This window comes from Myotis nattereri, assembly GCF_964212035.1.
Source record: "Myotis nattereri genome assembly, chromosome: 18".
NCBI classification, from domain to species: domain Eukaryota; kingdom Metazoa; phylum Chordata; class Mammalia; order Chiroptera; family Vespertilionidae; genus Myotis; species Myotis nattereri.
Genome location: NC_138093.1, coordinates 11614657 through 11628133, shown reverse-complemented (window position 1 = coordinate 11628133; position 13477 = coordinate 11614657). Strand labels below are relative to the sequence as shown.

Below are 13477 nucleotides of genomic sequence, written 5' to 3'. Positions count from 1 at the left end.
TGATGGGAAATGTCACCAAAATAGCTTGGAATTGCTAGCCTAGAGCACAGGGTCTTTAGGGAATGAATAACAATGCCTCTCCTGCTCATGCCACTCACGAGGAAGTACGGGAGGCAGACACAAACAAACCACCACGGTATAACACAGCAAGATGAATTTGCCTAAGGAATTCCAAGAAGATTTCATAAAAGAAATGGCATTTGAACAGGGCTATTTGGCTGATAAATGAAAACATCTACGTCTGAAATTTACATAATTCTATTCAACTTAGTGCACTTTGCACTTGGGGAGAAAAGGGTAGAAGTGAATTAGAGCTACAATGACTAAAATGGAATGAGCTAGAGTTACCACAAAACCGTGGCTCATCCAAATGGCTGAAGGAACAGAGGTGTATGTGTGTGTTCAGTTTTGGAGCAAGTCGATGAGCTTGGATATAGATGTTCTGAACTGCGCAATCTCTTCCTGATGCCGCATCAGGTCTAGCCCCACTTCCTACTACTCTCAAAACATCCCTAGCTCCCCTAGAGAACATTGCACCTTAATTTAATTTGTTTTCTTGTTGTATTTTAAAATTTTGTGCAAAGTGGTCAGTATTCTAAGTGGGGATTTTTTTTTTTTCCCCAAGGAATGACTGATAAAACCTAACTCAAATTTCCAAGGGTAATGTGTGTTCGGAAGCTGGTGTTTGGAACAGTTCTTTCAGAAACTTTAAGACAAAGGAAAACACCTTCTCAATAACACCACTGGAGAAAACTCCCGGGGCTGTGCTCTTTGGTTTAGATAAATTGCTAAACAGGTTAAACTCAATTGTTAGCTTTGTGACTACAGGGACTGGGTCTCCAAGAGCATGGCCTTGGCTTTGGAGTCAGAATGCCTGGGTTCTAACGTGGGCTCTGCCATGATTAGCTGCGGGTGGTGGGTAAGCAGTTAACCTCTTTGAGACTCTGTTCATTTGCCACATGAGAATAGTAAAAGGGAAGTCAGCTTCACCAGGTTGTTGTTGGGATCAGATCTGACATTGTGTGTGAAAAAGTTTTGTGTTCCTACAAACATCTTCCAAACATAAGTTATTATTCTTGTTTTGTTTAAGGGTCCCAGCAAAGAGGACTGTGTGAGATGTCATGTTCCATAAACTATTGATTCGAAAAGAAGACTGGCTTCCTGGCTGAATGAATACGGAAGGGGCTTAGTTTCAACACTCATGGTTGTGCAGAATTGCTTCTGAGACTTGCATCATTACCTTAAGCCTTGGCCCTTGCTAACCCTTCACCCTTATGGGCATGACTTCAAGGGCCAGTTTTTATCTCTGAGAAGAAGATTCGAGCTGAGAGGATAGGAGACATGATGGGTTAACATTCTGCAAAAGGCAGTTTCATTTCACTTAAACCAGGGTTTTATGGACACTGCGCCTGAACTCAATAGGCTGGTGCGGGGGCTATTTTTGGACAGGCAGGATTTCCAGCACCTCTTAAATCACATCACGCGGCTATTGCCGGTTCCGCCTACACACAGGGCGGGCCTGCATACATAAAACAGGACACCAGCCCCGGGTGAGACCAAAAACTCTCCCTCCCCCCTATCTGATGACTAATACTTGTCTCTGCTTTCAGAAAGAAAGGGAAAGCACCATACACAAGCCTTACCAATCCAGTACGTTTTCCTTTGCCTGTTCCAAAAAGGGGGAAAAGTGTGTGTGTGTGTGTGTGTGTGTGTGTGTGTGTGTGTGTGTGTGTGTGTGTGTGTGTTTTCCTCCAATGGTTGAGAAATCTGAAATGAACTTCTATGGGAAACCTCTGACAATGCTCTGTAGATAGTTTTACGCAGGGAATTGAAACAAGTTGGCAGAAAGAATAATTTTTTCTGGGTAATTCAAAGCAGACATTTTACTGGAGGAAAAGCAAATCAGAAATTTGCTGTCATCCTTGAAATTTTATTAGTTACAAAAAGTAATATATTTGTCCCTTGCATTGCATTCAGATAGGATCCATCCCCCCCCCCCCCAATCATATTCCTAAAATGAATCTTTGAGAATCCAATGCAAGACTAGCTTCTCCTATAGGACACAGAACCCGACAGTGATGCCTGTGACTCACATGTCATTGGCTCTGCCCTTCTTGTCTGCAGTTCCAGAGGTAAATGGAAGGGTAACATTATAAGACTTGAAATAACTAAAATAATTAGGTGTTCCCTCTGATAAATATAATCTAATTAAACATTTCCTGATGAGTGAGTGAGCCAAAATGCGTTTGTCTTTTTCATAAAAATTCTTGATAAAGGCAAATTAGGAAATGATAAATTTGTTAGATTTGGACTGTAGTATGGCACAGGGCACTATGCAGAGGATCCTGTGGGTCTCGCTCACATGTAACCCAAATAAGTATGAAGCTGAATTACGAAATTTTAAAGAAAGTGGTCTATTGAACAATTTCACTTTTTCTGGGTAAGAATTTTTGTAAGGTTGGTTTCCTGTGATTCAAACTCCTAACCTTATATATGTTTATATATTTCTTAAATCAATATAGTGACCATATTTCAGTTAACTTACATTATCATGCTACTAAGGTTTGAGGGTTTTTGTTTTTGCCAATCATGTTTGTGAAATAGAAGAATGGATGAATTTTAGTACATAAAGCTCTATCTTAGATTCATCCATTCAAATTAATATTTACTAAGTACTCAATATGTACAGTAACTCTCCAATAAATATAAACAAATTTTTCTCTAATAGTCCATTCTCCCAGCTTTAGTTTGATATTTCTTCTTCCTTTCCTTGCAACCAAAGATTGAGGAGTTAGAATTTCAGAAATAGAGATCACATTAAAAACATATAGAAGCATGATAATTGTTACCACATTTTAATTTCAGCTATACTTTCTCTCCCGCTAAGGAAACAAGGCCTCCCATATCTTTGTTGCATCTTTGACTGTTTGGTGAGTGTCCTGCCCCTCCCATTCTCCTCTTTCCAACATACCCTTGTCTGGGGACCATTACCCTTTTGGCTGAAAGTTGTGAACACTAAGTGAGGTCAGCCACAGGGCTCAATGAAGAACAGACTCAATTACAATCAGGCATTAAATATACAACTTCTATATCAGACTTGCTACAAGGTATTAAAATGCCATACAATGGCATGAAGCAAACCTATTTTTATAAGATTGTTGACTATGAGCTCCTGAGGGCAGAGACCACCAGGTCCAACTCAGTCTTGTGCCTATTATCCAGTTTCTTATCAGTTTCTGATAAGAAACTCGGTGAAATGTCTGCTGAGTGAGGAGCAGGCTGGGATGAGTATCTGCTTTGTCCCTTAGCCCAGTGTTAGGTGAGCAACTAAAAAGGGGAAATGCAATTGGATGATTAACACAGAGTAGGTTTTAGAGGATTCTCATGCATTGGTTTTCCAACTCTTTTGGACCTATATTTACAGAAAAAAAAATGTTTCCATCACAAAGTACACACATACAACTGCAACCAACTAAATTTCATTGTAAACTAATGGGTTTTCAGCCAGTTAGACAACCACTGTATAGACTATGGAACCAATAAAGGGAAAATGGAAGGGGCCAAAACTGCTAGTTCCCAGGAAGTACTACTGAACTGCTGTTGTTGAAAGGGTTTACTGTCTATCTACTCTTTGTAGTCTTTACCAGTAACTCTCAATAGTCCTCCTTTAATATGTTGATTCTTTCAGACAACAATACTTCTTTGATACATACCATGTACCAGCACTGAGGTAGGCACAGAAGAACACAAAATATGAAAAACTACAAATCCCAACTTCCTTCTTGATATCTCCTCTTAGATATCTTTCGACATCAAATTTAACTGGTCCCACAGTATACTTCCAAACTTCTTCCAAACTTAGTCTTCTCTACTTTTCTCTATGTCCAAAATTATTTTTGTTAGGTAGAATAAGGGTCTCAAGGGTCTGGGCTATTCTTTTAAATCCTATTCTCGATAGATGTTCAATATAGCCAGTATTTTGCAGACGAGCTGTAAACAGGATGAGCTTGACAGAACCCAGCCCAGTAAGTGTAGCCAACTGAACTCAACCTGTAATTGAGCAAACAGTGGTCAATCAGGGAGGCAGAGCTTTGGATAGGAATCCCTTTACTTGCTGAAAGTAAATAAAACTGCATTGCATAACCATGTGTCATTTTTAAATAGAGCATCCTTCAGTTCAGTAAAGTTTTCACTCAGTTTCTTAAGCCAGAACTTTGGAGTCACTCCTGATACCTTCTTCTCTCTCACCCCTAACATCTCACATCAGCATCTTCTTCCTAAATATATTTTAAATCTGCCTGCTTGCTCTCTCTCAACATGGATACTCCCATGGCTTCCTAACTGGTCTCCTCACTTCTAGGTCTGCCTCCTGCTCCCATCCCAATTTATTCATCATCCAACAGCAAGAAAATATTGAAAAACGAACACACTACTCAGCTTGTGTCCTCTCCCTTTAAAAACCTTAATATCTCCCAATTTTCTATTAAGTAAAAATGCAAACTTTTTCTTAACAAAGACCTACCAGTCCCTATAGATCTGGCCTCAGCCCACCTCTCTCTTCTCACTCTCTCTTTTTGTTCCAGGTAGAGTGGGCTTTTTCATTCTTCTAAGAATGAATCTTCCCCTTCCTGCCTCAGATTCTCTGCACATGCCGTTTCCTCTGCCTGAATATTTTCCCTACCCTTTAGCTGGCTCTCTTTGTTATCAGTTTATCTCCAACACATTTTTTTCTTGTGATTCTCCCTGACTTAAAACAATTATCTCAATTCCTAATTTTATATATTTTTTCATATTTAATTTTTGCTTAAAGCCTGCCTTCCTCATTCAAGTGTAAATTCTGTGACAGCAAGGAATCTATTTCATTCCCCAAGATAAACTGAACCATAGATTTGGTGTATAATAGGCACTCAAATATTTGTGGGATGTATACAAATAAAGCATTTCCTCAACCTTAGTGATTATCACTTAATGATTTAGCCAATGCTATACAACACCTGTACTACAAACCTAATATTTTTCTCTAAACTGATTGCAAACCAAGTTTAATTTAATTTTATTTTTTTAAGTCTTTATTGTTGTAAGATGAAAAAGTGGAGACTGGTTAATTGCCCAACAATGTGAATATATTTAGCACTACTAACTATACTTAGAAATACTTAAGATGGTAAATTTTATGCATGTATTTTTACCACAATAAAAATACCCTGGTCATAGATGTTTCTAGTTCTTTCATGTTTCCATGAAAAACCCCAACATTCACCATGACTCAGTAGAATTTTTAAAATATTAATCATTATTATTTCAATATTATTTAATTACTAATATTATTATTAATTATAGGTAAACTTAATTGGACACTTACTCTATGCCAGGTAGTAGGCTAAGTATTTTGTATTTATTATCTCATGTAGTCATCACTACAGCTTCATGAGGTAGGTACTATCAACAATGCTGACTTTACAAAGAGCAAACTGACATACAGTGGAGTTATGTAACTTATCGGAGATTCCATAGCGAGGAAGTAGTCAAGAGTTAGAACCCAGGCGGTCTGCTTTGATCAGTGCATCTCACCACCGGCTTCTAACCTGATGGCTGCTATTCATTAGCTGAACCTTGCTCCATTCCTGTTTCTGCTTTTTGAAAACAGAACTCCAAGTTTCAGATCTGAGAGACAAACATTTGAGCTCCGAGCCCTGGGAGCCCATTCCTAAACCAATAGAGCCCTGACCTTCTGCCTCTCAGTTATGAGCCTGGACTTGACCTTCTCTGCTGGGCTGCTCTGTCCTCCTCCTTCCATGGGGGCTCAGGACATTAACACGTTGTACTGCTCTTTTCCCCATCTTGACAAAATTCATTCGGTTGCCATCCTTGCTAACTAACCCTTTATAACTCTTTCTACCCCTCTGATTTCTCATCTTCCCTTCTTTGGGTGAGAAATGCTGCCAAAGCCCATATTTTGGCACAATAACCCTAGGTTGTTTTTATAGTCCCAACGTAGTACTTCTTTGTAATAGCTCAATAGTCCTAAATTTTGTTCCAAGTCATTATTTTACATTTATAAATATCAGATTGTATTAATTGGTTCCAGCTTTAAAAATGTTCCTTCAGAGGTTATTTTCTGCTATTTTGATAGCGGTTTCTAATCCTGGAGCACCAAGGCCCTGAAGTGGGCCATGTTCTGCAAGCATCCCTGAAGGGCTGGTGTGGAACGAAAAAGATATACAGATCCTGGGCCTCGCTGTACCCTTTGAAGACTATACTGGCCATAATAGCTTCAAAGAATTTCAACAAGTTCCTAAGACATGACCTTCCCTTTCCGAAAACCACGTTGGCCAGGCTTGCCTTAATCAAGCTGTGCTTTTCTAAGCATCCTTTTACTTGATCTCCTGCAGCAGTTTTTAATACTTTCCCCACAAGTGAAGTTAAACTAACTGGCCTGTAATTTCCTGGTGTGTCCCTAAGCTCTCTGAAATAACGGCATTAGATTGGCTACCTTCCAATTCTTCCTGAATTTTGTTTTGTTTTGTTTTAAAATGCAGGATTGAAAAGGCCGGAGAATGCTTCCTGTCTCCCTTTTCCTTCATTTCTTCCATGACATACTGCTCCTTCTGTTCCCAGTAGATCTGCCATTTTAATAACTTCAAACCTCTTAAATGTTTTCACATATTATTTGTTCCTATCTCTGAAGCATGAGTTTCCCATTTTTCATTTCGACAAGGGCCACCCTCCAAAAAAATAAGGGCTTGAAATTTTATTGAGTAGACTGTTAATTTGAGGCACTGTTTAAGAAATAAGTTTAGGAATCTGGAAAAGGGTGCCAATCAGATTATAATAGATTCTGTACTTGTACTTGTGAGTTATTATGTATACATGTTAGGGAAAAGAGCGGAGAAACATGTTATACACCCATGAAGAAGGATCAAATATGAAATTATTACATAGGGGGATACTAATTCAATGTAATAGCAAAGTATATTAAAAATGTGGTGAAACTAATTAGATCTGACGATGTAAAATTTGCATCCTATATTTTTAACTGCATATGGTCCATTATTCTCAAATATAGGAACAGAATATCTTTCCATATTTAATGATCTCCCAATAGGAAGAGCCATAGAAATATCTTAATTAAAATATATCAGTTAAAACATAAGGTTTTATTTTTTATTGATAGACATAAAGAGGAAATTTATTTGCATATTTGTAAAATTGCATTATATCATTAATCTTTACGATTGTCCAAGTCCTTTACTGTACAAAATTGACTATTTTTTTTAAACAAGTGAGCCACCAACTAGGGCATAAAAATCTTTATTTTTATAGATCATTTTTGTTTCAGCAGGCTTTTGGTGTTTTGTTTCTGTGGTAACCTAATTTATCTTTTCTGAATAAGTCACAGACAAGCACAAAAACCACAGTCCATGTGTGGATGGAGGCCTTCCAGGTAGGGAGGTGCAATGATCACCGTCATGAAATAAAGGAAACTATGGAGTGGAACCTAAAACTTCTAAGAAAGTAATCTTTGATTTCAGATAAGTGAGACAAACAAATCCCTGCCTAGTTGGTAGTTTTTTTTTCCTTCTAATTTATCAAAACCACAATGTCCAAGTCCAAACTTGGTGCATCTCTCTTATAATGCTCATTTACTATGTATCAGATTTAATCACAAGTAGGAAAATCTGCATGTACAGTGCACACCGACATTTCTCATAGGTGACATTTCAGTTGGCTTTGCATGACCCTTAGTATTTTATTTTTGGTCAGGAATGAGTATATGTGCAAATGAACAGGTCAGATTCTCTATGTGGGCCATAAAACATATACGGTCAGACAGATATTTGTGTACACTCAAAAAATAAATTTAAGCTCCAGGAATGAATCTTAAAGCATAGATTTTTCTCACTGTTTAAAATGTTTTCTCATAGCTTTCCATCTTTAGGATTTTAAAGCTGTAATTAAAATAGGCATAGGATTACCTCTCCTAGTTAGTATATATTGTACCATGTAACTACAAATTTAGTATGTATTATCAGTCTTCTCCCACTCCTATGTCTTAGCTTGAACTGCTCCCCCTTTTTTAGAATGCCCTCTGCCACATTGGAATTCCAAGACCTACCCATCCAAGGGTGAACAGCTCTGAGCCCAGTAAAAGGGTATTGGGTTTGTGGAAAAATGGCAAAGCTTGAGGCAATGAATTTAACTACAATTAAATCCAAATTCTTCAGTTTTCTAATTAGTAGACTTTCTACATTCTCTTTGCGTTCATTTACCTATATGTAAAATGAGGTTATTTATATTTTCTTTTAGAATTGTGATATGGATTAATTTGGATAATATATTTAAAAGATAAAAATTATCAGGACCCCTTTCCTTGTCCTGCCAATACCATCTTCTCCACAAAACTCTCCCAACCCTAGCTAATAGCAATCTCATTTTCCTTGGAATGGCCATAACACTTCATCTGTTCCTCATGGACTTGACTATTTTCTGCATTGAGTTATTCACTCATTTAACAAACATTTGTTGAATACCTACTATGTGTCAGGCTTATATTTTTTTCCTTTTACTTCTTTTTAACTAGTTCTTAAGCTTCTGAGGTCAGAGTCTTTATAATATTCATATTCCCTCCTCCATTATCCAGATAGTGTGTGACACTAATGCTTGAATAAGAATATACTTGTTTCATATTTGGTACAATATCACTGTTGGGTAAAACTGGTTACTATATAATACAGGAAATATCTGTATTCATTTTCATAGGTGTCCACATCCTCAAAAAGGATTACATGCTAGAATTTGTAGTTATGTGTAATGCCAGTGCATGAGATCATCAATGTCTCCATCATTGTTAAATAATAATATAATAAATAAATAGCTAACATTCCTGAGTCTAAAAAAGATTATTCTTTTCCTATTCCCACATGAGTCCTTGAAGTAGCTCTTGCAAGAGCAAAACACAATTTCCAAAAAGAGAAGGTGAATGAACAAATGGCCTATCGTTATTATGCATGTCTCTGTGGAATTACATTAGCACAGATGTAAGCAGGTTTTCAAAAAACTGCGATTTATAAAGACTCTCATATATACAATATCATGGCTAGATGCAATTCTAAAGTTTCAGGGGAAATTACACAATTTCAGAAATGAGGCGGAGTGTACACAACACCAAGCCATCCAAACGAAAGCTTGAGCACATCATTCAGGAATGTGGTCTTTGCAGGCCCAGACATTCCAAGTGGTTATTGGAAATATGTAATGTGGTTCTGACACTATTTTACTACTTGTGGATGAACTGTACCATAATGAAGTTTCACTTTAATTTGCTGCTCCTCCTAATTGACCACAAGCTAGGAAACCAGAAAGCCAAATTGATTAGAACTGTGTTTAAAGTAAGAACGACTAGGCTCTGATTTAAGGCCAATGAGAATATCCTACAACTAGAGTAAATGGAATGGAAGTGCATGGCTTTATAATATCTATTTTGAGGTCTCGCTAAAAAAACGCAGGTCTAAGAGGAAACAACACTGTGACTTTCCCATGCAACATAAGCAATTTTGTAAGAGTAGCTATTCTTTCCCATTGCAGTTTCCCTTGAGAAGGAAAAGATAAGACTCCCTACGCTGGCTCCTGAAGAGTTCACCTGTGGCAAGGGGTTCACTTGCTATAGACCATGCAGGACATTCAGCAGAAAAAGACTCAGGAGCAGACTGTCCACATGCCCTGAAAGCCCAGAGATTTCAGAAGAATTTAGCTTCTGGGCCTCTTTCATGGTCGCCACTCACCGCTACCTCAGGGCTCTCAGTAGGCATCACCCACAGCTTTTTAATTCACTTGGGATAAATACCAGGCGACAGAGTCCCTGACCAGGTCCTGAGTGTGGAGGGACTGAGATGGAAATGGGCCCCTCTGCTCCACATGTGCATTCTGTCCTTGGCTAACCTGACCAAGGGCCTGAATTTGTTTTTGTTCTTTATCCATTTTTGCTATAGTCACTCATATCAATGCTCATCTGCTGCACCCAAGGTTCAGTCTCTGTGGTGCTGCTCATCCGGCTTCCCTTTTCTTCTGCAACCATTAAAAAAAGGGTATGTGAGAGGGTATGGGAGGCTGATTGCCCAAAAGCTCCACTGGAGGAATGTGGTAGAGCCAGATGTGAAATGGACCTCCCTGAGTGAAGCATACACATCCAAGAGCCATGGCATATATTGGAGAGAAAAGGCTTTTCAACTGAACTCTGAATTTGTGACACTGTGTGATCCCGCATCCCAGTCAAATGGCTATCCAGATTAGACTTCAAAACTGGCCTGTATCATCTCTGATTTTTACCGAGCATTTTTGAAAAAAGAAGAGTCCTTTGGGGAGCTCCTTGATTCCAGAGTCAAGAACTGGACATGGGTTTCTATAGCTACTTCAGAAGAAAATTTCTAATGATTTAAATCTAGGTATCACTTAATGTCGCAACTAGAGCACACATACTCAGAACATCATAACAAAAGACAGTAAGTATATGTTATTTAACGCTAACAACACAGAGCTTTCCCATGATAATGTGGCAAGAGTCAAAATATAAAATCCATGGTATTGTCAATCACATATAAACCCAACGGAACTTGTTCAGATAGCACTCAGGCAATGCGACAGAGGCCTTTATGAAGTCATCCAAGACCTGAGACACATAAAAATTTTACTAGTCATCACTGAAATAAAGTACAAACAAGTTTGTCTTATAAAGATCCAAAAATCCTTGTGTTTTAGTCTACAGAGCCATAAAACAGTGCCTGATAAATTTTAAGTGATATTCTAATTAATCGCTGGATTTTTATAGTTTCTTGTGAGCTGTAAGTTAGTTATTAACAAGGCAAAGTGAAAGGAAACCCTCTTGTACTGAGTATGAGTTCTAAGTCCTTTGCACAAACCCACTAGTCAGCCAAGCCAGGTTTTGGTGTTAAGCATCTGCTAGAAATGGAATGCACCATTAATCTGAAGATTATTGTCATTTTCACATTGATTAAAAAGTAGGATGTAGAATGTGCACAAAGTTCACAAACTGATAGAAAATCATTCCAGGTGGCTCTGTCCTGTGCAGGAAACATTTTGGGGGACATTTTTACATTATGTCTTTGGTGAAATGAATACTTTTTCATACACTAATTATATGACCCCCTTAAATAATATCACATACTCAATAATTACCATGAGAAAGTATAACCAGACACTCTTGCATATAAAAATTTCTGATTTATATTCTTCAGTTGGATGCAGTGATGGTGTAGACAATCTGGGACAATTTTATTCCTAGAGAGGAATTTAGTTAAAAGGACGGCAGATTTTTTAAGTGCCCATCACCAAGAACAAACAGCTCCAATGAGAAACAGGGATTTGTTTTCAAAGAATGAATTAAAGTGACTAAAAGATTATTATTTCAATTCTCATTTTCTAAAATAAAAATATCTTCAATAAGTATGTCTACCTACCTCATAATATAAGGGAAAGCTAATGCCTGCAGATTGCTTTGACTTTTTAGATGTGGTTCCAAATAGTACATTTGCTTCTTCAATCTGTAAGAAAATTAAAATTCATCTATTGTGAGAAAGGCATACATAAAGAACAATTACATAGATATATGTGACTTTCAAACACCTAGGTGACTTGAGGCGTTGGGAATCTAGCAAGGAAGAGCTATTCATGGACAAGGTGAAGTATTTATAGTCACTGTGGTCAATGCTCAGTGACTGCATGAGTATGCGCCATCTGACAGGACTATGCTATTGGGCCCCTCTGACAGCTATGAGTCTCTGTAGACTTCAATCTTTCTAGTTAGACTTCCTGAAACATTACATAGTTTTATCTTTTATTTTATTGAACTTTCATTAAATAATTCCTCATATAACCTAGCAGGAGCCAGGTAAGGCCTCAGAAATTTTTGTTGAATGGATGAATGTTGAATGACCAATATTCATGGACAACAGATAATTACTTCAGATTAAACAATTCAAATTATTCTAGCTAAGTGTTTAAAATAATCCACAAAAATTTACCAAATAGCCCAAGAATATGACAGTTTTCTTTATTTTATTATTTTATCCTACTATTTTAAGAAAAAATATCTTCGAGGGAGTGGGAAGGACAGTACCTGCTGGAGAATGTCTTGCCATGATATTATACTGAAGAGTCTTCGCTGAGGGACCTGGACAGCAAGGGTGAGGGCTCGAATGAGAAGATCGTCCTCAACCTGGTTTCCAACAACAAAAGCGATGGAGCCCTTCCAATCTTTCTGTTACAAAACCAAAAGAATTAGACTCTCAATACTCCTGGCTGGGTATTTGTGTGTCAATGGCTTCTACTGAAAAACAGAATAATATTTCCATAAATCTTACAGGGTGGTGGGGGGGGGGGGAGAGGGACGGGCGGGAAGAGATCAACTAATGAATATATTTGCATACTAGAGGTCCGATGCATGAAATTTGTGCAAGGGGCTCGGCCCTCGCAGCCCCTCACAGCTCCGGCCGGCCCTGGAAGCTCTGGCTTGGTCCAGAAAGTCATCTGGACCGTCGTCCAAAAGAATGTCTGGACGGTTGTTCTGCTGTTTGGTCTAATTAGCATATTAGCTCTTTATTATATAGGATTATATAGGATATGCATAACCCATGGACCGACAATAGTGCGGGAAAGGCCTGGGGTAGGGTATGAGAGCAGGGTGGAAGAGGCCAATGGTGGGAAAAAGGGAACATCTGTAATGCTTTCAACAATAAAAATAAATTTACAAATAAAACAGTTGACTTTATGTAGCCTGTGTGGGTTCCTGATTCAAGTAGCCGCCAGGCGGCAGTATTGTGCCAAATTTCATGCCACTTGACAAAAACACAATTTTCTTGAGAAAGTAGGTCTTTTATTTTAAGGAAGACAACTTTTAAAAATGACACACTTTCACCAGAATGCTATCCAAAACCAATTTGGTGCTGGAAAGCAGTAGGTTCATATGTTACAAAATATACATTAAGATATAATCACAAGTGCCAAAAACTTTGTTTTGTCCCTGATAGAATCCGAAGATTCTATATAATTCTAGGAACATAGTAGGAGCTCAAGAAATATTTGTTGAATATTGGATAATATTGAATTTGTTGCCAAATGGACTTTTATATGAGGTAAAAATGCAATCTCTGAAGCATTTGTAAAAACAAAACTAGAACCCATCTTTTTCTCCTAATCTAAAATAAGAATCCCATTGTTAATTCGTGAGTTCTTTCCACTCTTAAGAAATAGGCTAAAATATTATACTGGGACATGAATTTTTGCATTAAATGATTGAAAGCAATTTTACTAAAGACAAAATTCTTATTCAGTAATCCCTTTCTCTCTATTATAATTTCTATTGGGAAGAAGCAATTCTCTGGAGGAGATTAAGAATAGAATTTACTGGATTACTCTGCTGTGCTGAGGGAAGAACCAACATGCAAATCAGGCCTCTAACAGT

At 37.8% G+C, this 13477-nt stretch overlaps 1 protein-coding gene across 1 annotated transcript in view; it reads right to left on the bottom strand.

Moving 5' to 3' along the window:
- Positions 1–13477, bottom strand: part of SPAG17 (sperm associated antigen 17) — a gene marked incomplete at its 5' end in the record, with an annotated part of 132618 nt that overhangs the window by 103566 nt on the left and 15575 nt on the right. The window contains 2 exons of the mRNA XM_081113258.1: positions 11475–11558; positions 12134–12274. Coding sequence (XP_080969384.1) covers positions 11475–11558; positions 12134–12274 — 225 coding nt within the window. The remainder of the gene's footprint in view (positions 1–11474; positions 11559–12133; positions 12275–13477) is intronic.